Consider the following 24,953-nt stretch of genomic DNA (forward strand, 5'->3'; position numbering starts at 1 on the left):
TTCGCAGCCGCAATGGCGGCGCACGGAGGGGAGAGGGAGCCCTGAGGAGACGGCGGTGAGAGCGACTCCCTCGCCTCCGTCAGCGCGATCAGTCCCACCGCCTCACGACCCCATCTCTGTCTGCCTCTCTCTCTCTCTGCGTGCAGTCTGTGTAAGGGTTCACGACCTGTATCCCACCTGGAGGAATCCGATGAGCCGTGAAGCTCTTTGTCGCACCCCAGTGACCCGTTCTTCTTCCTGCGGGTGGTGGCCGCCTACCCAGCAGCCCGCTCCACCCAGTGGCCGAGTCTCTGCTCGCCGCAGGCAGGACAACTTCGCTAGCAGCTGCGGTTGGCTTCGTCCTCCTCCTGAGGGAAATAAGTTACGACTGCCGCGCTGCTGCTGCGATGGCTGCTGTGGGAACGCGGCGCTCCAAACCTCCTCCCCAGAGACGCGGACGGCTGCTGAGCAGGAGACGAACTCTGCCCTCCGTGGCCCCGCGGTCGCAGTCAACTTTCGCCTTGAACGCAATCGTGGGAGTGTGTGGGCAGAGCCGTCACCCCTGATCAGCGCCCACCTCATCGCGGGCCCGTTGGGACCCACACAGTCCCAGCAGATGGGAGAACACTAACACATTATAACTGGTACAACTACTACTTTTACTACCACATCGTAGTGTTATAACTAGTATAACTACTACTGTTACTACCACACTAGTATAACTAGTACAACACTACTGTTTACCACCCGTAGTGTTTAACTAGTATAACTACTACTGTTACTACCACACCGTAGTGTTATAACTAGTACAACTACTACTGTTACTACCCACTAGTATAACTAGTACAACTACTACTGTTACTACCACACTGTAGTGTTATAACTAGTACAACTACTACTGTCACTACCACATTGTTATGTTATAACTAGTACAACTACTACTGTTACTACCACACCGTAGTGTTATAACTAGTATAACTACTACTGTTTACTACCAACTAGTATAACTAGTACAACTACTGTTACTACCACATCGTAGTGTTATAACTAGTACAACTACTACTGTTACTACCACACTAGTATAACTAGTACAACTACTACTGTTACTACCACATCGTAGTGTTATAACTAGTACAACTACTACTGTCACTACCACATTGTAGTTTAACTAGTACAACTACTACTGTCACTACCACATTGTAGTGTTATAACTAGTACAACTACTACTGTCACTACCACATCGTAGTGTTATAACTAGTACAACTACTACTGTTACTACCACACTAGTAAACTAGTTACAACTACTGTTACTACCACACCGCGTAGTGTTATAACTTAGTACATACTACTACTGTTACTACCACACTAGTCTAACTAGTACAACTACTGTTACTACCCACATCGTTAGTGTTATAACTAGTTACCAACTACTACTGTCACTACCACATTGTAGTTTATAACTAGTACAAATACCTACTGTTACTACACACACCGTAGATTATTATACTAGTATAACTACTACTGTCACTACCACACCGTAGTGTTATTATAACTAGTCTAACTACTACTGTTACTACCAAACTAGTGTTAATTTATAACTAGGTATAACTACTACTGTTACTACCACACCATAGTGTTATAACTAGTATAACTATACTGTTACTACCACACTGTAGTATTATAACTAGTATAACTACTACTGTTACTACCACACCATAGTGTTATTATAACTAGTATAACTACTACTGCTTACTACCACACTAGTGTTATTATAACTAGTATAACTACTACTGTTACTACCACACGTAGTATTATAACTAGTATAACTACTACTGTTACTACCACACCGTAGTGTTATTACTAGTATAACTACTGTTACTACTACACCGTAGTATTATTATAACTAGTGCAACTACTACTGTTTACTACATTGTAGTGTTATAACTAGTATAACTACTACTGTTACTACCACACGAGTAGTATTATTATAATAGTATACTACCACTATTACTACCACACCGTAGTGTTTACTAGTATAACTACTTACTACCGCATAGTGTTATATAACTAGTATAACTACTACTGTACTACCACACTATAGTGTTATTATAACTAGTATAACTACTACTTTTACACTATAGTTATTATAACTAGTATAACTACTACTGTTACTACCACACTAGTATATTATAACTAGTATAACTACTACTGTTACTACCACACCGTAGTGTTATAACTTGTACAACTACTACTGTTACTACCACACATAGTATAACTAGTACAACTACTGTTACTACCACACCATAGTGTTATTACACTAGTATAAATACTGCTGTTACTACCACATTGTAGTGTTATAACTAGTATAACTACTACTGTTACTACACATCGTAGTGTTATTATAACTAGTATAACTACTGTACTACCACACGTAGTGTTTATTATAACTGGTATAACTAGTACTGTTACTACCACTGTAGTATTATAACTAGTATAACTACTACTTTTACTACCACACCGTAGTGTTTTACAACTAGTACTAACTACTGCTGTTACTACCACATTGTAGTGTTATAACTAGTATAACTACTACTGTTACTACCCCATCGTAGTGTTATTATAACTAGTATAACTACTGTTACTACCACATCGTAGTGTTATTATAACTGGTATAACTAGTACTGTTACTACCACTGTAGTATTATAACTAGTATAACTACTACTTTTACTACCACACCGTAGTATTATTATAACTAGTATAGCTACTGTTTCCTACCACTGTAGTATTATAACTAGTATAACTACTGCTGTTACTACCACATCGTAGTGTTATAACTAGTATAACTACTACTGTTACTACCAGACCGTAGTGTTATTATAACTAGTATAGCTACTGTACTACCACACTGTAGTGTTATAACTAGTATAACTACTACTGTTACTACCAGACCGTAGTGTTATTATAACTAGTATAGCTACTGTTACTACCACACTGTAGTGTTATAACTAGTATAACTACTACTGTTACTACCACACTAGTATTATAACTAGAATAACTACTACTGTTACTACCACACTAGTGTTATAACTAGTATAACTACTACTTTTACTACCACACTAGTGTTATTATAACTAGTATAACTACTGCTGTTACTGCCATACCGTAGTATTATAACTAGTATAACTACTGCTGTTACTAACACCGCAGTGCTATTATTACTACTGTTAGTACAGCACTACCGCTTAGCCGCATCACACGTGTACACTCACGTATATACTCGTACACACGTGTACGCTCAACAACAACAGCCGCCATACCCCACTAAGTGGCGGTGACGTCACCAAGGTGCCAGGCTAGGTGCACTTGAGGCCACGTGAAGTGTCGAAAGTTCACTGACACCAGGTCACGGGACATACCCAGATGCCATGGGTTGACTGAGATGCCTGGTGGATGCACCAGCTGTGTCCTTTACTGCGCCAACTTGCTGCATTTTAGCCACCCAGCACTCCGTTCATTGTTGTGAGCACCGCTCCTCTGCCCTGAGTTGTTTTTTTTAGTGCGACTGCCTCCAACTGCCCAGTAGCGTCTTTGACAAGCCTCCTCCATAGAGGTCGATCTTGACACCGCTGGTACCGATCTTCAGCAAGTCCACTCAGCTCCACATCCTCCCATACTGCATCAGTCCATCTCTACTCCAGCCCGCTTCTTGCACCTTTTAACCTCTCCAACTGGACAAACAGAAACAGCTTGGGCATGAGGTGGTTTGGCATGAGGGCGACATGACCTAGTGAATGCAGCGTTGCCTGCTGGAGGAGCTCATTGATGGGACTGTCGCGGTCTTTCAGGGATTTGTGAGCTCCTCACACAATCCATCCTGTTTAAACCAAGGATGGATCGTAAGCAGGCCAGCCTAAATCTCACCAGCGCAGATGTTCCATGAGGGGTCAACATTTCACAAGTATAGATAAGGAAGGGCATGACTGATTGAGACGATCCAAAGCTTCGTGTGGAGTGACAGTAGCTTCCACCCAGCATTAGACAGCCGATGAATAGATAATGCCGCCTCAGCTGTCAAACCGGAGCTGGTCATGAGCACACTGCCCAGATATAGAAAAACTCTCCACTTTCCACTCTACAAATGCTCCATTGTATAAAACACAACAACCGCCATTCGCCACTAAGTGACGGTGACGTCACCACGACGCTTGTGCCAGGTTATATGCACCTTGAGGCCACACACACGTGCACACTTGTACATTTACACACTTGCACACACGTGCACACTCGCACACATGTACACACGTAAAGACAAAGGTCTTGTAGCCTACACAGAATATTAGGTCAAGTGCGCACCTATCAAGGAGGGCACTGTACACAAGGGAGGTGGTGTGACCAGCGCCATGGCCGGCCGCCTTCGTCTCCCCCGTGCTGACGTTCACTACACGCCACACCAGGTTCTCGTATTCATCTGAATCTAAGTTGGTAAATTTGTAAATGCGCAACTATTATAAGCCAGGTGGTCACGAGGAGCGCACAGGGAGATGGTAATCGGTTCTGATGTTTGCTGTCGCCATTCTTAACCGCGAGTTTGACTCCAACTTGGCTCGCCGGGTCAGTAGCGAGGTGCGCTATCCGCTACGTGATGCCGCGTCAGTTGTTGTCACAGTTGTTGCCGCTACTGCTCGTACCCGTCGCCCTCATCATTGTCCTCCCCGCCATCGTTGTTACCGTGCAGAGACCCGGAATCCCGTCTGGCGGCCGCCCACAGCAGACGTCCCCTTCCAGACCCTCGCCGTGGCCGACTCGCAGCGCCAGCGCCCCGAGCCGGCCTCCCTGAGCTCGCAGGAGGATCTCGAGCTTATTACAGTTGGCCAACTCGGAATTGGAGCTGGGGCAAACGTCTCCAAGTCAGCAGCCTCTCACCACCGGTGTGACGGTTCAGAACTGGTTTCTACTGCATTGCACACAATACCTGCTTGACCACTTGATGTCCGATCACGGCCACGATGCACCACTCCACTACTCCTTACGCAATCATCTGGCTCGACCACCTCTATCAGAGTGGTCTACATCGGCCGCTTGTACTGCCACCCATGCGCCCACCACTCGCTCTGCCTGCCTGTCGATTGCCTTTAACCCAATGGCTTTGAATACACCACACAATCTCATTGGCTTTGAGAGAGTAAGCAGACCTGGGTTTAGTGCTTAGATGGGAGACTCCCTGGGAATACCGGGTGTTGTGGGCTTAGGCCACAAGGTAACTAGTCGAAGGCGTACATGGATGGATTCTTGATTCCATCTATCCTTATCATTGAGGTGCATCCTCTTCGTATTCGTGACGTTCTACTTGGTACCGTTTCCTCCCACATGCACCACTCAATGCAATTGGCCAAACATTCCAATGTAGCAGGAGCCTCCTGATAATGTCTTGAGACTCAGTAAAGCTCTCCTGCTTGGTTTCCACCACGCGAACGACTGCGGCTGTTGATCGCGCAGCTCCCACCGCGACGATCCCCTCCACGCTGTCCGTGGCTCCCCCTCTCACCGCAGCCTTGCCCAACCGCAAGGTGAGCTGTGCGACTGCTGCCAGTAGTTGGTCAGCCATCCCATCACCTCGCTCCACCCCTCCATGATTTGTAGCTGCTGTCGGTCGCCCCCCCCCCCCCCCCCTCGTTGCCACCGCAGCTTCCACTTCACCTACGGGGTTGTTGACCGGGACCCCGCCTCCCGGGGCTGACTGAAGGCGGGTCTCCTCCTCGTCCTCTCCTTCGTCAAAGGTCATCTCAGGTGGGTTCTTCCCTCGGTTATACCGTGACATGATGGTACCCCACTTCTGACACCAGTTGTAATGACCCCAGGAGACACGTTTCTTGTCGGTGATCTTCATTGAAGGCACGGACACTTGACAGGCGAAGACACCGGCTTCAGCAGCCCCGAGCCTCTCGTTTTCGACACGTTTTATCCTATGCGTGGCCATCCCTTAACCCGTGAGCACGCCCCCTCTCTAGAACCTTCTCGATGGCTCTTGGTCCTTGATCCACACCTGCTCCCTTCTGTCACTTGGCCACAGCCTTATTCTCGATCCTTCTCGTAGACCGCAGATCGTTCACCCTGTCTATTCATTAACCTGTCATTACACCCTGTGACCGCTAGTCCCCTGTACTGTCTTTACACATGCATTCATCCACCCAATCACAAAAAACTAACTTACCAACTCAGTCATCCACTCACTGATCTATTCACTCACGCACCGACTCACTCAGAAATTCACTGACCAACCCACTCATTCAATTTCTCACCTACTCACCCACTCATGCACAGATGTACCCACTCACCCACTCCCTCACCTACTCATACTCACGCAGCCACTCGCTCAACCACTCACTCACACTCTCTCATCAACCCATCATCACTCATTCACCCATTTATCTACTCAATAATTAACTCACAGACTCACTCCCAAACGCACGCAAAAAACAACAACACGAACACGTAAACACACATACAAAAACAAAGACCCCCCTGTATAGCCTTAACAGATTGTTGGGGGCAAGTGCTGTTCATGAGCACCTACAGTATGAATACCAGCACAAAACACGAGAGGGTGGGTGGCCAGCACCACGCACGGCCGCCTTGGTCTCACTAGTGGCCATGTTTTCACACCATTCTAGGTACTCATTTGAGACTACACTACACACTCACTCGCACAAACTTACTCTCACAAACTCACACACACACACTCTCACAAACTCTCGCAAACTTTCTCACACTCAATGACTCATTCAAATTTACACAAGCTCACTCTCACAAACTCACGCACAAAGACATACATTCCGTGTATGGGATTTACCGTATAGCCTGAAGAAACTGTGGGTAAGTGCTGTTAGAAATCACCTAGGGTTCAGTGTTACTCACTGACGCTCCCGTAGAGTCCAGTGTTCCTCACTGACACTCCAATAGGGTTCGGTGTTACTTACTGACGCTCCCATATAGTTCAGTGTGACTCACTGGAGCTTCCATAGGTTTCAGAATTACTCACACAAACATCCATACTCAGAGACCCATAGATTCCAACAGACATCCATAGACTCCAACACACACACACATAGACTCATACAGAGACCCATAGCCTCACACAGAGATACAGAGATCCATACATTCAAAGAGACCCAAAAACTCACACCGAAATCCATAGATTCGTACAGAGGCCAATAAGAATAAAAATAAAAGAGTATTTATTTTGTACTGAAGGAATCTAACGAGCAATAAAGATCTTTTTCACAGATGAGCAGTCAGGCGGGTCAAAATGTAACAACAAAAATAGAATACAAAACACGACAGGAGAGGTAAACAAATTATTTACAAATATACAAATGAAACTAAACAATTTTTTTATCTTACCACGGCTAAACCTCGAAACACCTAACCCTCTAAACCTATTACCCTCTAAACCCATAACCTTCTAAACCATAAAACTCTACCCTTAACCCTCTCATCCTCAAAACCGTAACTTTCTAAAACTCTCAATCCCTAACCTAAATCCCAAACCATCAAAACCCCAACCCTCTGAAACACCTAACCTTCTCTAAACCCGTATTACCCTAAAATACTAACCCTCTCAACATCTAACTCTTTAAACTCTCAACTCTCTAATCCCCTTAATAACGGGTTTTGGGGGTAAGTTCATGTAAATGTCAATGCGTCATTACACCCACCACCACCCGACAGCCAATTAGTACATTTTATCACGTGACCAAAAAATGACCATTTGTTTCTACTTTAGAACACCGCTGTGTTGGAGACTAACAAAAAAAAACCCTTTTATTACAGATAATATTAAGTGTAGGTGTTAAACCCTCTCATCCCTGGCCCTCTAACCCCTTAACCCTTGAAAATCCTCAAATCCATAACCTTCTAAATCCCTAATTCCCTAAACACCCCGAAATATCTAAACTCATAAACCAATAACCTTATAAACGACTAAACTCCTAAACCTCTAACAATCGAAATCCATAAACCCTCGACACCTCTAAACACCTAACTTTCTAAACCCCCTAACCATCTAAACCCCTCACCATCTAAAACACGAACCCTCAAAACACCTAACCCTCTAACCCTCTAAACCCCTTTACCCTTAAAACTCTAACCCTCTAAACCCCTAACCCTCTAAACCCCGAACCCTCTAAACCCCTAACTATTTCAACCCCTAACCTTCTAAACCTTTAAAAAGCAACCCTCTAAACACCTAACCATCCAAACCCCTAACCTCAAACTCTAACCTTCTAAAATGCTAAATCCCCAACCTTCTAAATCCCATCTAAACTCCAATCCTCCAAGCCAGAGGTCCCCAACCTCCGGGCCACGGACCGGTATCAGTCTGTGGCATGTTAGGAACTGGGCAGCACAGCAAGTGAGCGGTGGGCGAGCGAGCGAAGCTTCATCTGTATTTACAGCCGCTCAACGCTCGCATTACTGTCTGAGCTCCGCCTCCTGTCAGATCAGCGGCGGCATTAGCTTATCATAGGAGCGCGAACCCTACTGTAAACTGCGCATGCGAGGGATCGAGGTTGCACACTCCTTATGAGAAGTCGGAATCCGACACTTGTTTTTGTCCGCGCATGGCCCGCCCACTTCCGTCTGTGCCTCTTTCCCGCACTGCGCAGTTTTGGTAAGCTCACAAGCGAACCCTAGCCAAAATGAGTAAAAAACAAACATCGCTGCAGAGCTTCTTTGAAAAGGGAGAAAGACCCAATGGTGACCCCCCGCCCCCCCTCCAGTCCGTGAAAAAATTGTCTTCCACGAAACCAGTCCCTGGTACCAAAAAGGTTGAGGACCGCTCCTCTTAACCACTCACCCTCTAAACCCCAAAACCACTAAAACCATAACCCTTTACAACCCTAACCCTCTCATACCATAATAAAGGTTTGTTGGGTTAGATTGTGTAAATATAAATGTGTCATTAAACCCGCCACCATCCGACAATTAGTGAATCTTTATTTGAAGCTTTCGTGACTGCAGGAATCCATACTCTTTGGTTCTTTCGGTAAAGTCACGTAGTTAGAAATAAAATATATCACGACGTTTCGATCGCAACACAAGCGGTCGTCATCGGGCAAAGGAGTCAGCCTCTAAAGGCAAACTGTTTATAAGGGTTTGGAATGGGCCTAGCCCAAGTGTATCAACAGCACCGGGAGCATGGGTGGTGCACAAGTGCCAATGCAGCAACAATGTCAATGCAGTGGGTGAGAGAGCTGCCGTGGCAAGAGGTTATATAGGTAAGAAAGGGGGGGAGGAGCAAGGAGGGAGAGAGAGGGGGGGGGGAGTGGGGTAGGGGGATGAGGGGGGGGGGGCGCTGCGTGAGTGCTAAGGGGAAAGAGGACGTGAAGCGGGGGGGGGGGGGGGAAAGTGGGCGGGGCTGCAAGTGGGAGGCTGGGAACACTGGGGATGCAGGGGGAAATTAACTCGAAAAAATAGACGAGTACCCGGCAGATATGATGGAACCATAAACAGTAAAGGTTTTACCTGGTTAATAACATCCTTCCAATGATTGCTCAATTTGTATCCATCTTCTCGGTTGAAGTTATGTCTACGTTTATAAATCTGGATGGCTTCATGAACAAACCTTTGATAGTAGCCCGAAGGTTTGCAGAGAACCTTGGTCTCTGAAAAAACAATATCATGCGAACCCACAGCGTTATAACAATGGTCAGCCACGGCAGAGGTATTGGTTCTGCCGTGTTTCAGATCTCCCTTGTGTTCGCGAACACGGTCCGAGACATGTCGTTACGTTTCCTCACTGTAGCTGCTACCGCAGGTACAAATCAGTTTGTAGATTTCAGATGGGATTAAATCACGTATTAAGAAGGTACTCCACTTCGGCCAATCGTTTTCACTATCAACTCACCTACCTATAAACTGGCCCGTTTTCTGTCTGATAACTTGCTTCCATTCATGGGAAAGACTACTTCAACAGTACGTAACAGCTCACTTGGTCTCCCTAATCAAGGGCATTTCAGTCCCCAGATGATTTGCTCGTCAGCTTTGATGTAGTTTCTCTGTTGTTCAAGGTTCCTGTACCTGACACTTTAGAAATAATTGAAGATTTAGTCCAACATGGACTGAATCTTGATATACCTACTCTGGTTAGGCACTGCCTTACCAACACTTACTTCACCTGGAATGGTACTTTCTACAAACAAAATGAAGGTACCCCCATGGGTTCCCCCTTATCACCAGTGATAGCAAATGTTTTCATGGAGAAATTTGAAACAGATGCCATCCAGACATCCACCCTACGTCCTTCCTTGTGGAAGAGATATGTAGATGACACTTTCGTCATTTGGCCACATCAATTCTATACACCCATCCATCAAATTCACCATGGTAGTGGAGAAGGATGGTAAGCTACCATTCCTGGATGTTTTGTTTGAGAAGAGACCTGACGGCTTGTTGGGACACTGTCTACAGGAAAGCCACCCACACATATTCCTATCTGAAACCTGATTCCCACCACCATCTGGCACAGAATAATTCCTTCATCAAAACACTACACCATAGGGCCCACTGCATTTCCGACCAACACCACCTAGCCAGTGAACTGGAACACGTACACCAGGCCCTCAAGATGAATGGGTACTCGGACCGCATTATTCGCATAGCTGTTTCTCCAACCATGAACAAACAACCCCCTGAGAAGCTAATCAAAACCATCACGTTACCATACATAGCAGGTGTTACCGAAAAGATTTCCAAAATTTTAAACAAACACAAGATCTAGGTCCGATTCAATATAGTACACAAAATCCGTGATCTAATCCCATCTGGAGTCTACAAACTGAGCTGTACATGCAGTAGCAGTTACATTGGGGAAATGAAACATGTCTCGGACCGTGTTCGCGAACACAAGGCCGATCTGAAACACGGCAGAACCAATACCTCTGCCGTGGCTGAACATTGTTATAATGCTGTGGGCTCGCATGATATTGTTTCTTCCGAGACCAAGGTACTCTGCAAACCTTCGGGCTACTATCAAAGGTTTGGTCATGAAGCCATCCAGATATATAAACATAGACATAACTTTAACCGAGAAGATGGATACAAATTGAGCAATCATTGGAAGGATGTTATTAACCAGGTAAAACCTTAATTGTTCATGGTTGTTCCATCATATCTGCCGGGTACTCGTCTATTTTTCCGTGTTATTTTCCCCCCGCATCCCCAGCATTCCCAGCCTCCCACTTGCAGCCCCACCCACTTCCCACCCAGCGTCACGTCCTCTCTCCCCTTAGCGCTCATGCAGCACCCCCTCATCCCCGTACCCCCCCCCCCTCTCTCTCTCTCCCCTTGCTCCTCTCCTCTTTCTTACCTACATAACATATTGCCACAGCAGCTCTCTCACCCACTGCATTGGCATTGTTGCTGCATTGGCATTGTTGCTACATTGGCATTGTTACTGCATGGATATTGTTGCTGCATGAGCATTATTGCTGCATGGGCATTGTTGCTGCATTGGCACTCGTGCACCGCCCATGCTCCTGGTGCTGTTGATACACTTGGGCTACGCCCATCCCCAAACCCTTATAAACTGTCTGTGTTTAGAGGCTGACTCCTTTGCCTGATGACGACTGCTTGTGTTGCGATCGAAACGTCGTGATTTGTTTTATTTTATTTCTAATTACGTGACTTTACCGAACGAACCAAAGACCAATTAGTAAAGTTTGTCACGTGAACAAAAAGTGCCAATTCGTTTCTCCTTTTGCACACCGGTGTGTTGGAGACAAACCCAAAAAAACCTTTATTATGGATAATATTAGTTGTGAAAGTCTGGGTGTTAAATCCTCTACACTCCTAACCCCTAAACCTCATGACCCTATAAATCTCTAACCCTCAAAACCCCTAAACTTCGAAAACCCAAATCTCCTAAACCTCCTAAGCTCTCTAAACTTCTTAAACACCTAACTCTCTAAACTCATAATCTTCTAAACCCTAACCCAATGAACTCCTAACCCTCTAAACCCCTCACCCTCTAAGCACCTATACCATAAAACCCTAAACCTCTGAACCCCTAAACTAAACCCCTAAAACCCCCTAAACTCTAAAACCTATAACCTTCTAAACTTCTAACCCTCTAAACCACTAAACTTCTACATATCGAAACCCATAAAGCCTCTAAACCTTTAAACACCTAACTATCTAAATCTCTTAACCCATAATATTCTAAACCCTAACCTTCTAAAACCCTAACCCTCTGAACCCCTAACCCTTGAAGTCCCTAAACCCCTAAAACAATAGCCATCTAAACACCTAACCCTCTAAACCCCTTACCCTTTAAAACCCTCCCTCTAAACCCTTAAACCCATCATCCTCTAAACCTGTCAACCCATAAACTCTTAGTCCAATAAATATCGAACCCTCTAAACTTCCAACCCTCTAAACCCATCACCCTTTAAACCCCTAAATCCCTATACCCCTAAACCCCTAACCCTCTTAAACCACTAACCCTCTGTGTGGAGTATGTTGGGTAGTGGGTATCACGCTGTGGGTGGGTGCAGGGTGTGTGTGGTGGGTGAGGGTGTGTGTGGTGGGTGGAGGGTATCACAGGTTGGGTGGGTGCAAGGTGTGTGTGGTGGGTGCAGGGTGTGGGTGGTGGGTGGAGGGTATCACGGACTGGGTGGGTGCAGGTGTGTGGTGCGTGCAGGGTGTGTGTGGTGGGTGCAGGGTGAGTGTGGTGGGTGCAGGGTGTGAGTGGTGGATGCGGGGTATCACGGACTGGATGGGTGCAGGGTGTGGGTGGTGGGTGGGGGTATCACGGACTGGGTGGGTGCAGGGTGTGTATGGTGGGTGCAGGGTGTGGGTCGTGGATGCAGGGTGTGTGTGGTGGGTGCAGGGTGTGGGTGGTGGGTGGAGGGTATTACAGGGTGGGTGGGTGCAGGGTGAGTGTTGTGAGTGTGGTAAAAGTGATCATGGTTCACACCGATCCACCACCTCCACCTGGTGGGTGCAGGGTGAGTGTGGTGGGTGCAGGGTGAGTGTGGTGGGTGCAGGGTGAGTGTGGTGGGTGCAGGGTGAGTGTGGTGGGTGCAGGGTGAGTGTGGTGGGTGCAGGGTGAGTGTGGTGGGTGCAGGGTGTGTGTGGTGGGTGCAGGGTGTGTATGGTGGGTGCAGGGTGTGGGTCGTGGATGCAGGGTGTGTGTGGTGGGTGCAGGGTGTGGGTGGTGGGTGGAGGGTATTACAGGGTGGGTGGGTGCAGGGTGAGTGTTGTGAGTGTGGTAAAAGTGATCATGGTTCACACCGATCCACCACCTCCACCTGGTGGGTGCAGGGTGAGTGTGGTGGGTGCAGGGTGAGTGTGGTGGGTGCAGGGTGAGTGTGGTGGGTGCAGGGTGAGTGTGGTGGGTACAGGGTGAGTGTGGTGGGTGCAGGGTGAGTGTGGTGGGTGCAGGGTGAGTGTGGTGGGTGCAGGGTGAGTGTGGTGGGTGCAGGGTGAGTGTGGTGGGTGCAGGGTGAGTGTGGTGGGTGCAGGGTGAGTGTGGTGGGTGCAGGGTGAGTGTGGTGGGTGCAGGGTGAGTGTGGTGGGTGCAGGGTGAGTGTGGTGGGTGCAGGGTGAGTGTGGTGGGTGCAGGGTGAGTGTGGTGGGTGCAGGGTGAGTGTGGTGGGTGCAGGGTGAGTGTGGTGGGTGCGGGGTATCACGGACTGGGTGGGTGCAGGGTGTGGGTGGTGGGTGGAGGGTATCACAGGGTGGGTGGGTGCAGGGTGTGGGTGGTGGGTGGAGGGTATCACAGGTTGGGTGGGTGCAGGGTGTGTGTGGTTGGTGCAGGGTGTGAGTGGTGGGTGGGGGTATCACGGACTGGGTGGGTGCAGGGTGTGTATGGTGGGTGCAGGGTGTGGGTGGTGGGTGCAGGGTGTGGGTGGTGGGTGGAGGGTATTCCAGGGTGGGTGGGTGCAGGGTGAGTGTTGTGAGTGTGGTGAGTGTGGTAAAAGTGATCATGGTTCACACCGATCCACCACCTCCACCTGGTGGGTGCAGGGTGAGTGTGGTGGGTGCAGGGTGAGTGTGGTGGGTGCAGGGTGAGTGTGGTGGGTGCAAGGTGAGTGTGGTGGGTGCAGGGTGAGTGTGGTGGGTACAGGGTGAGTGTGGTGGGTGCAGGGTGAGTGTGGTGGGTGCAGGGTGAGTGTGGTGGGTGCGGGGTGAGTGTGGTGGGTGCAGGGTGAGTGTGGTGGGTGCAGGGTGAGTGTGGTGGGTGCAGGGTATTACAGGGTGGGTGGGTGCAGGGTGAGTGTTGTGAGTGTGGTGAGTGTGGTAAAAGTGATCAGGGTTCACACTGATCCACCACCTCCACCACCCCTACTGTGCAGTGGACCGGCCACCACAAAGCAGCACACGTCGGAGGAGTGAGCGGATGGCTCTCCCTATGCGGGCCAGGCTCCCTTGCTTCCTCTTTTCCTGCTGTACCACCAACTCCTCCACCAGGGTCTCCTGTACCACCAACTCCTCCACCAGCGTCTCCTTCTGTACAACCAACTCCTCCACCAGGGTCTCCTCCTGTACCACCAACTCCTCCACCAAGGTCTCCTCCTGTACCACCAACTCCTCCACCAGGGTCTCCTCCTGTACCACCAACTCCTCCACCAGGGTCTCCTCTTGTACCACCAACTCCTCCACCAGGGTCTCCTGTACCATCAACTCCTCCACCAAGGTCTCCTGCTGTACCACCAACTCCTCCACCAGGGTCTCCTGCTGTACCACCAACTCCTCCACCAACGTCTCCTCCTGTACCACCAACTCCTCCACCAGGGTCTCCTGTACCACCAACTCCTCCACCAGGGTCTCCTCCTGTACCACCAACTCCTCCACCAAGGTCTCCTGCTGTACCACCAACTCCTCCACCAGGGTCTCCTCCTGTACCACCAACTCCTCCACCAGGGTCTCCTGTACCACCATCTCCTCCACCAGGGTCTCCTCAAGTACCACCAACTCCTCCACGAGGGTCTCCTGCTGTACCACCAACTCCTCCACCAGCGTCTCAAGTACCACCAACTCCTCTACCAGAGTCTCCTCTTCCTCCAGCACCACCAGCTCCTCCACCATGGTCTCTTCCTCCACAACCTTCAACTTCTCTTTAGAGGCCTGGGCGAGCAAGGAGGTTGGGCGCTGTGCCAGCTCCACTCTGTGAAGAGATGCGCACGACACCGTTCCAACTTCCTGCTCCAGCAGAAATCAGTCCCCCCCATCCCCCCCATCGTCTATGGGTGGACTAACTGTGTGCCGCAGAAGATTAACCCAGCTAATTAACAGTGCCGCAATAATGCAGCATACCTTTGCCCACCGTGAGTCTGGTTACAAAATGGGCATTAGTCTGGCGGTGTCTCAGTGGATGAAGGGCAACTTGGGAAATATGTTGCCGCTTCATTATCGGTCCTCACCCAGAAACCAATTATGGAAAAATAAATCCGTATATAACCGAATCTACACGTTCTCTTTGGCTGGAACTCACAGCCAGAGAGGACCTGGGTTTGATTCCCATACGTGGGCCACTTTCTCTGTGTGGAATGTGGAGTGTGTTCTACCAACCACCCTACCCTGCCCGCCCCCCCCCCCCCCCTGCATGGGTTTCCAGAATCAGAATCTTTCTTTAAACTGGATGAAGAGGAGTCTGATGAGCTATGAAGCTCTTCTTTCACAGATGTCCAGTCAAGTCACAGGGTCAGCAGGTTATAACAACAAACAAAACAAAAGGAGTCCAAAGTATACTAAAAAAATAAAGCGTATAAATACAAATGGCATAAGTAAATAAAATCCTGTCAGTTGTTCAACACTAAATGCAAGCTTGGGCAACGCAGCGAAACAGCAACAAAAACAGCCTCACACCACACCAAGACAACACGATCCTTCAATAAAATTGCACATTAAAATTTCACTTCCATTCCTCTGGATTTGGCAACTGAACCCTCACAAACACGCCGTGCAACCAGTGTTGGATGGACATCTTCACCAGTGTTGTAAATTGAACCTCCAAATCACTCAATTGGGATCGTACAGCAGCAGTACATTTGTTCTGTACTGCAATCACTTGGCAGGACCCTCCTGAAAAAAGTCTTGAGACTGAGTGAGGCTATTGCTGGCTAAATAAGTGTAGAAGTAGTAGCAATAAAGATAAATCAATATTAAACACCCCCGGGTACGCTGTACGGGGGGTGACCACCCCGGGCCCCGCGCTTTGGGGGGCCCTGCGGTTCCATGTCACGGTGTCAGACGTAATACTTCCGTTTAACACGTAGGCTATCGCTCCGGATTGGCTCACAAGTGATGACATCACATTTATCGCTCTATTTAAGACTGAAAGAGGAGGATTTCTTCGCTATTCGTAAGCACACACCGTGTAACTTGCCCCAGGACCCGCACCCCCCTATAGACTGCCTTGACCACTGGACAAGCAGATGGTGGCTTACCGTCGCTTAGCAGCTCCAGAGCGCTTCACACTGCCAGGAGCAGCAGCGGTGGTGGTGGTGGTGGCTTTGCTGGCCGTGGTGGTGCTGGTGGCCGCGGTCCGGAGCCAGTTATGAGCCAGCGCCTGCGCTGGCGTCATACGACAATTCGGATCCCATCTGTTGAGAGATGCATGGGAGACACACGCGGCCACGTGGTGAGAGAGGCATGGTGAGAGCTCTGATGTTCCTTCCCTTCTCCCACGAGGTCCAGGAACGCACAGCAGCAGCGGAAGCCACAGTAGCAGTGGCAGTCCTCTGATGCCCAGCAGCGGCTTGGACAGACCTCCCACTCCTCCATAAGAGAGCTAACTCCACAGAGGGCCAGTGGTACCACTTATTGGCAGGTCCACTCAGCTCCACATCTTCCTGGTGATCGGTGGAGAGCGGTCGCCAATCAATTGGAGGGGGGAATCCTCGTGGGGAGGGGGTGGGAGTGGTGGGTGGTTCTTACCGCAAACAGGAGCTGATGAATTTGACAAACTCCGGGTCATCGCTTTTGAGCACCCTGTGAAGTGGGAAGCTCCCCGGAACCCTTTTCTTGCCTGGGCAGAACATCTTCCCCCGATGGTCTGCAGGAGCCATGCACAGCAGAAGAGACGAAGTCACCAACCACCACATAGCCCATCTACCCACTTACTGACCGATTCATCAACCCACTCATCCACCTACCCACCCATACACTCTTCCACCTACCCAATCGCTCACTCACCTATCCACCTACCCATGCACCCACCCACTCATCTACCCACCCACTCACCCACCCACCCACCCTCTCACTGATCCACTCACCCACCCACTCACCTATTCGCCCAATAACCCACCAACCTACTCGCCTACTCACCCACATACCCATCCACTTGCCCACACACCCATTTACCCACCCACACACCCAAGTAATGTAAAAAACAAAGACGCCCCCTCCAAAACTAAATAACAACAGCCTGAGGCCACTCCCTAAAACTGAATCCGGTCTGTCATTCACCCCACGCTTCAACTCACCAAAGAACTGCGTTCTGTCGGGTGCTCCATTCACCATGTACCTTGGAGGCATCCCCAGAATCTGCACATGGTTGACATGAAGACAAAGGTCACCCGTATAGCTTCGGCACACTGTCGGGACAAGTGCTGTCAGATCGAGTAGCAAAATTAGCAGCGTTTGTTGAGGGCCAGCACTGTGGCACACAGAGACAGGAGTGGCGGCTGATTTCAGCCGCATCATCTCTACATAACAAAAAGGCTCAGTCCCTTTTACACGCACCTTTACATCATCCGCACCTAGTTTACACAACAAAGGCTCATTCCTAACAGCGTGCTTCAGCCGCACCGAACATCACAAAAATAATATTCAGGGCCTACCTTGGCTCCTCCCACCCTCAACCAGTATATATACAAGGACTGTTTCTTGGAATTTCTCTCACTTGATACAGCTATCGTGCTGTGAATGTTCCACCTGAAGACGGAGGCTTGTGTTGCCTCCGAAACGTCGTGATTTTTATTTTATTTTTATTTAACTTTTATTAATTTTTTATTTTTTACCTAAGTGACTTTACCGAAAAAACCTAAGAATATGAATCCTTGCAGTCACGAAAGCTTCAAATCTAGAATTGACCCAGGTACTTTACACACTCCACCAGGTACTCAGTTGAGGCTGTCTCGAACTAGAGGAGGCCCAGGACCAGTTCAGACAATCGTCACTGGTGTTGCCCATGAGCTGGAATCAAACTCAGTTTCTAGCACAGCAGGCTGACCGCTACACTACCGCTCCCCCACACAAACAAGACACACACGTGTACACGCAACATACGACGGCCGGTATTCACAGATCACCAATTGGCCACCCCCCCTCCTGCCACCACCATAGCCCACGACTCCAAGGAAAGAGAGGGAGATCACGAGCGGACAGACGCCGTGTGGGAAATACCTCTATGCAGCGCGGGAGGTGATCTTCGTGGCTGTTGGACCGGAATAATTCCCTGCCCGTCGCCAACTCCGCCACCGTGCAGCCCAGCGCCCACATATCCACTCCACATGTCAAGCTATAGCCCAGCAACAGCTCCGGAGCCAAGTATTCTAGGGTGCCACCAACATTCATAGCTGTACAAAAATCACAAGGACAACAAACATATGTGCGTGTGTACACACTGTGTCTTAAACAGCATCATCATCATGCACATAAACAGTCACATTTATAGACACTCAGATACTCACACACAGACACACTCAGACAGACACTGACATATAGACACTCACACGGACGCAGCGAGACCCATGCATAAAGACAGCCATACAGACACCCACACGCAGACACTCACACACCCAGGTGAGGTCACTCACGTTGACTTTCCACGAAAAAGCTCGTGCCAAAGTCCGTGATCCTCACGGTGCCAGTCACGGTGTCTTTGACGAGAACATTTTCCTGGAGGAGGGGTAGAATGAAATCAAACTCAGAGGTTATGCCGATGTCATTCAGCCAGCAGTGGATCAATCACATACCACGACACACGCTAAACAGGGGAACTAGATGAGGCATAGCCCTGTCGACAAGCGTCAGTCAAGTGCAATATTCACTGTTTTCTGACAGCTGTCACTGGGCGTTGCCCCTTTCAAATATGTCAAAATTGTAAATGTGAGTAGAGGCGTGTCACGTTCAAAGCACTCTCAGGCACCATCAAAGTGAAGGGGGGTGGCTCTATTGACAACCGATTGCCGTTGCTCCAACAGGAGAGCTGCATGGAGCTCACAGCTGGATGAGTGCCCGTTAACGAGTTAGAGACAAAAAGCCACGCACAAGAGAGTGCACGGATTCCGTGACGCTTTCCACTGCACCTTTGTCTTTGGACGTTTTTAATTTGTAGATTGGAATTCGATAACGAGCAGTTGTCAGGCCAAAATGCACATTTCGCACGTTTTGAAAAAAAATATTTTTTACTCCATTTCATGTCTCCCAGGGTTTGGGGCAATGCTGATCAACGTTGCCGGTTTTCTCTCTGGTGAGTCCCCAAGAGCGACACGACTCTACACGATAGTTTAATTCATACCAGATCATCGTCACCAGAGGTAGCATGACCCTGCCTCCTTCCAGTGAGATGGGCAGAGCTTACATATCGACCCTGTGACCAACATGGCCGGTTTTTTCTGTGGAACGAGTCCCCAATAAAGATACACCTCTGCAATCTTAATTTGTAGCTTTCGTGACTGCAGGAATTACTCTTTGGTTCTTTCGGTAAAGTCACGTATAAAGCTTGCGTACTTTGTCACCCGTCGTCCTACTCATTGACATGCAAATTTTTTCTCTAACCCCTCCCTCTCTCCGCCCCCACCTCCCTCTCTCTATTTAAGGCCTCGTCACAGAGACGTTCTCTCTCTGTGTGCCGATGTGTGTTCTCTCTCTATGTATCTTTGCGATATCTGTCTGCTTATATGTCTGTCTATAGTTTTCTGGTTAGATTTTTGTTGCTATTTCTTTTATACCTGATGATGATTGCTTGTGTTGCAATCGAAACGTCGTCGTATGCTATTATTTAATTTATTATTTTATCTTTATACGTGACTTTACCGAAAGAACCAAAGAGTGATACACCTCTGCACCAAAGTGAAAGCTGAACGCTGTGTCCACTCACAGGCTTGATGTCCGCGTGGACGATTTTCCTGGAATGTATGTGGCGCAAGAACTTGAGGATGCCCCTGGTGTAGGTTTTCACCATCGCCATGTCCAACCGTCGGAGCCCCGCATTCCTAATCACTTCATGAAGGCTCTCCCTGTGAGAGGCAGAAGCAGCAACAAAAACACGGCATCAGTACCATCCCCTACAATGCTGCACTGATTCTGATAACGATAATCATGTTCATATTGTACGTTCATGTGCACGTTTATGACCAATATTAAGAGTTATAGTTCTGTGTGGGTTGAGGTCGTCAATTTGCCCATAAACCAAATCAGTTGGCATATCTGCCCACTTGACAACTTGATTTCATTGGCTTTGTTGCCGGGTAGTGGAGGGTTATCCATTGGGAGAAGATAAAAACTCACAGGGATTTTCGCCGAGAGGCACAAGCATCACCACTGCCATGCAGCCACCCTGCTGATTGAGTGGAGGCGTGGGTTGGTGAAAGTGGCAGGGCTAATGGAGGAAAGACAAGTGGCCTCCAATGCACCCGTGGCACATGGCAGCTCCACAGGATTACAATGCATGGGTGGTGGCGTGGGCATCTCAACATTAACAGCTTACTCTTTGGTTCTTTCGGTAAAGTCACGTATAAAGATAAAATAATAAATTTAATAATAGCATACTACGACGTTTCGATTGCAACACAAGCAATCATCATCAGGTATAAATGAAATGAAATAGCAACAAAAATGTAACCAGAAAACTATAGACAGACATATAAGCAGACAGATATCACCAAGATACATATGTTTGTCTATAGTTTTATGGTTAGATTTTTGTTGCTATTTTATTTATACCTGATGATGATTGCTTGTGTTGCAATCAAAACGTCGTAGTATGCTATTATTTAATTTATTATTTTATCTTTATACGTGACTTTACCGAAAGAACCAAAGAGTAATTCCTGCAGTCACGAAAGCTCCAAAATTAAGAATTAACAGCTTGCCGCGGTGGCGAGATGACATCTCCCCTGCCTGGTATGGAGGAGGTCCTAGGTTTGATCCCGACCGTGATGCCTGTAGATTTGGAGTTTGCATGTTCTCCCCGTGGGCATGTGAATTTTTCTGTGGGTCCACTGGTTTTCCCCTCCACATTTATAATCAAAATGCTACTTTTAGATTTAAAGCTTTCGTGACTGCAGGGATTCATCTTCTTGGTTCTTTCGGTAAAGTCACGTAGAAGGGAAGTAATAAAATAATAAAAATAAAACATAATAAAATAATTCTCACGACGTTTCGGCCACAACGCAAGTAGCCGTCCTCAGGTGAAGAACAGGTCTGTCGGGAAGACATATGAACAGGTCTGTCGGGAAGACAGACTCTGTCTCCCCGACAGACCTGTTCTTCACCTGAGGACGGCTACTTGCGTTGTGGCCGAAACGTCGTGAGAATTATTTTATTATGTTTTAGTTTTATTATTTTATTATTTCCATTCTACGTGACTTTACCGAAAGAACCAAGAAGAAAAATGCTACTTTGTTAAGCTTTTATTTGTGGTCTGGTCGCTTCTAAAAAGTTAAGTTAGTTAACCACGTTATTGGCGGAGGGGGGGGGGGGGGCATGCAGTACATACTTCAACAGCTCCATGACGATACAGTAGTGTCCTCTGAAATGAAATATGTTCAGGACTTTGATGACGTTGAAATCTTCATCACTGCCCTCGTCCTGAAGTTCCAGAGCTATCTGGAGCTCCATCTTCTGGTATGTTTCTTGCTTGGAGCTGCACAGAGGAAGTCCACAAATGAAGAGCCTACATTTACTTAAGGGATATCCAGAGCCAAATTCTACTTACAATAAAATAATTAAATATGAATTCACCAGGTCTAACAGCACCAGGAGTTCCAGTAGCACACTCGACTAACATTGGTTAGGAGCTCCCACAGAGGGAGCAGGAGCCGGTGTAGGGCACCCAATAGGATTTGAAAGTGAAGAACCATTCAAATCGGATTGGTCATTTGAGAAATCTAAATGCAAACTCATGTTAACACAACGCATTAATTCTAGATTTGAAGCTTTCGTGACTGCAAGGATTCATATTCTTAGGTTTTTTCGGTAAAGTCACGTAGGTAAAAAATTCAAATTAATAAAAGTAAAATAAAAATAAAATAAAAATCACGACGTTTTGGAGGCAACACAAGCCTCCGTCTTCAGGTGGAACCGTCACAGCCACGACAGCTGTATCAAGTAAATGAGAGATTACAAGAGCTACCACTCCGTATATATAATGGTTGAAGAGGGGAAGGGCCAAGTACGGCACACTTTTTATTAATATGGTAAGGTGAGGCTTAAGACTAAGAATAGACGTGACTTTACCGAAAAAACCTAAGAATATGAACACAACGCATTCTCACTTTAATGTGCCTCTTCCATTCGGGCACACTTTTCGCATAACGCAGGAATGTGCCCGTAATAACACAAACGCGCCCATTGCAACACGGAACGCTTCACGTTATAACGTAGAACACGCCTGTTAAAAAACGAAACCCGCCCGTTATAACACGATCTGTGAGTAGTCGACAACAAACTACTTTCTTGAGCTGCAATGATACATTACTCGCAATGATAAAGTAACGTAACGGCATACCCTCAGTCATTGGTCTCGTCATCTCAAGGTGTATGAGTGCATTGTATCTCGCCAACCATTATTATTACATTATTTATAGGAAAATTATTTTCGCTCAATACTTTTTTACTGAACGCTGAACTTTTAAGGAATGTATCTACAGCATTAAATGAGGAATTACCGTAATGTGCAGGTAATCTTTCAGCAATGGGATGTTTTGCCCCAATATTAGTTTACACTGTGTGTGTATTTTAAGCTTTAGGGAGGAAAAATCTGAGAACCCAGAAGGAACTGATGCAGAACAGGGGTAGAACATGCAGACTCCATACAGCAGAGCACCCGAATCAGGAGTCGAACCCAGGCCCCCCTTCTCGCTTTGATGTACGAGTGTCACCGCTGCATCGCACGGCTGCCCGTGGCAACGGACTTAACAACAACATCGGCCTCGTGACGGCGCGGCTCTGAAGTCTTACCTCGATGGTGACACCAGGATCTTGATGGCCACCAGGATGTTTCTTTTGTGATCAAGGCACTGGATAACCTGGCCTTGACCTCCTTCTCCAATCTTCTTCAGCACCTCATAGCGATAGCGGAGGTGCTCATGCCGGAACTGCACAAAAGGTACAATCATTTAAAGTGAATATAATTAAAATCACAAAGTTTAAGAAGTGAAAATGTATATTCTTTGGGATATGCAAATTCCTTTGTCAAGGCGCTCTTCACCCTCCAATCTAGATTAAATATACGCTGCCAAGCCTGGTGGTGTTCATTCAGACGGTGTCTCCCCGACAGACCTGTTCTTCACCTGAGGACGGCTGCTTGCGTTGTGGCCGAAACGTCGTGAGAATTATTTTATTATGTTTTATTTTTATTATTTCCATTCTACGTGACTTTACCGAAAGAACCAAGAAGATGAAACAGCTTAACAGCCCATTGGATTTCCTGCAGTATAAATACTTCTGATTCTACTGGGCACGTGTTAACAAACAGCTTCACAGCCCATCGGATTTCCTGCGTCATTCAGACGCTGTCTTTCTGACAGACCTGTTCTTCACCTGAGGACGGCTGCTTGCGTTGTGGCTGAAACGTCGTGAGAATTGTATTTTATTATGTTTTATTTTTATTATTTTATTATGTTTTATTTGTATTATTTTATTATGTTTATTTTTATTATTTTATTATGTTGTATTTTTATTATTTTATTATTTCCATTCTACGTGACTTTACCGAAAGAACCAAGAAGATCTTTCGGTAAAGTCACGTACATAGATTGAAAGAAAATAACTAAAAACTAAAAACAATCAAAGGGTTGCCGGGTGAAAATTTTTATGTTAATGACAGATTAGTATGTTACTGGAATATCGCAGAGCCACAACCGAGAGGTCATCACGCAAAGTGGCTGTGTTAGTGTGAAAGCGCAAGTTTGAAATGGGCAAAAAGCACAACTATCATCAGAAGGTGGTAGGATGGGAAGATCATAGCCAGTTGTGACTTAAACTGGTTGATAACGTCCTTCCAATGATTACTCAGTTTGTACCCATCTTCTCGGTTTAAATTGTGTCTGTGTCGATAAAAATGGATGGCTTCATGAATGAATCTTTGTTGATAGCCAGTGGGCTTGCAAAGTACCTTCGTCTTAGAGAAATACATTTCATGTGAGCCCACTGCATTAAAACAATGATCAGCCACGGCTGAGGTATTGGTCCTACCGTGTTTCAGATCCTACCTAGTTTCGGATCTGCCTAATGTTCACGAACATAAGGCAGATCTGAAACTGTCGGGTTGGCTGCCCACCACTTGCATTAATATTGGCTGCTGACATTTGGGCTATGCCCATTTCAAACCCTAATAAACAGTTTGCCTTTGGAAGCTAACCCCCATTTTCCTGAAGTCGACCGATTTTGTTGCGATTGAAACGTTGTAGTTTTAGTTTTTATTTTCTTTGAACCTATCTACGTGACTTTACCGAAAGACCCAAAGAATATGAATTCCTGCAGTCATGAAAGCTTTAAGTCAAGATTTAAGTGAGAATGTAATTTTCTAATATATTTTCTGTAATGATTACGTTTTTTTAAATCTGTCATTGTGGAATGTTCTGATGTCTGCTGGCTCAGTCACCCTTCAAAATAGAGCTTCTTAGCTCAATGGGATTTACTCGCGATAAAAATATTTTGATTCTGAAGTGCATTGGTGTGTGTGATAGCCCTGGTTGGTACTTCAGGTGCAATGACAAGAAGCCACAAACCACGCTACCGA

At 47.1% G+C, this 24,953-nt stretch overlaps 1 protein-coding gene and 1 long non-coding RNA gene across 3 annotated transcripts in view; one reads left to right on the forward strand and one right to left on the reverse strand.

Moving 5' to 3' along the window:
• Positions 1–2: 2 nt before the first annotated feature.
• On the forward strand, positions 3–15,052 carry LOC133340114 (uncharacterized). The gene is made up of 4 exons (XR_009754838.1): positions 3–55; positions 4,716–4,908; positions 5,666–5,767; positions 14,933–15,052. It is a non-coding gene; the product is annotated as an uncharacterized LOC133340114 (long non-coding RNA).
• LOC133340113 (dual specificity tyrosine-phosphorylation-regulated kinase 4-like) overlaps positions 13,208–24,953 on the reverse strand; it is a 15,195-nt gene continuing 3,449 nt past the window's right edge. Inside the window, exons 5-13 of one of the 2 annotated variants that reach the window (XM_061548172.1) lie at positions 23,171–23,307; positions 21,708–21,854; positions 20,088–20,226; positions 18,802–18,883; positions 18,389–18,537; positions 17,467–17,527; positions 16,919–17,036; positions 16,429–16,584; positions 13,208–15,146 (exon numbers count right to left, since the gene is read on the reverse strand). In XM_061548172.1, coding sequence (XP_061404156.1) covers positions 14,324–15,146; positions 16,429–16,584; positions 16,919–17,036; positions 17,467–17,527; positions 18,389–18,537; positions 18,802–18,883; positions 20,088–20,226; positions 21,708–21,854; positions 23,171–23,307 — 1,812 coding nt within the window. In that variant the 3' untranslated portion in view covers positions 13,208–14,323. Of the gene's footprint in view, positions 15,147–16,428; positions 16,585–16,918; positions 17,037–17,466; positions 17,528–18,388; positions 18,562–18,801; positions 18,884–20,087; positions 20,227–21,707; positions 21,855–23,170; positions 23,308–24,953 lie in introns of both variants that reach the window. The other variant, XM_061548171.1, reaches the window with a different exon arrangement.

Source organism: Lethenteron reissneri, unplaced genomic scaffold (assembly GCF_015708825.2).
Source record: "Lethenteron reissneri isolate LAM-NWPU_2019-01 unplaced genomic scaffold, ASM1570882v1 scaffold_77, whole genome shotgun sequence".
In the NCBI taxonomy this organism is placed as follows: domain Eukaryota; kingdom Metazoa; phylum Chordata; class Hyperoartia; order Petromyzontiformes; family Petromyzontidae; genus Lethenteron; species Lethenteron reissneri.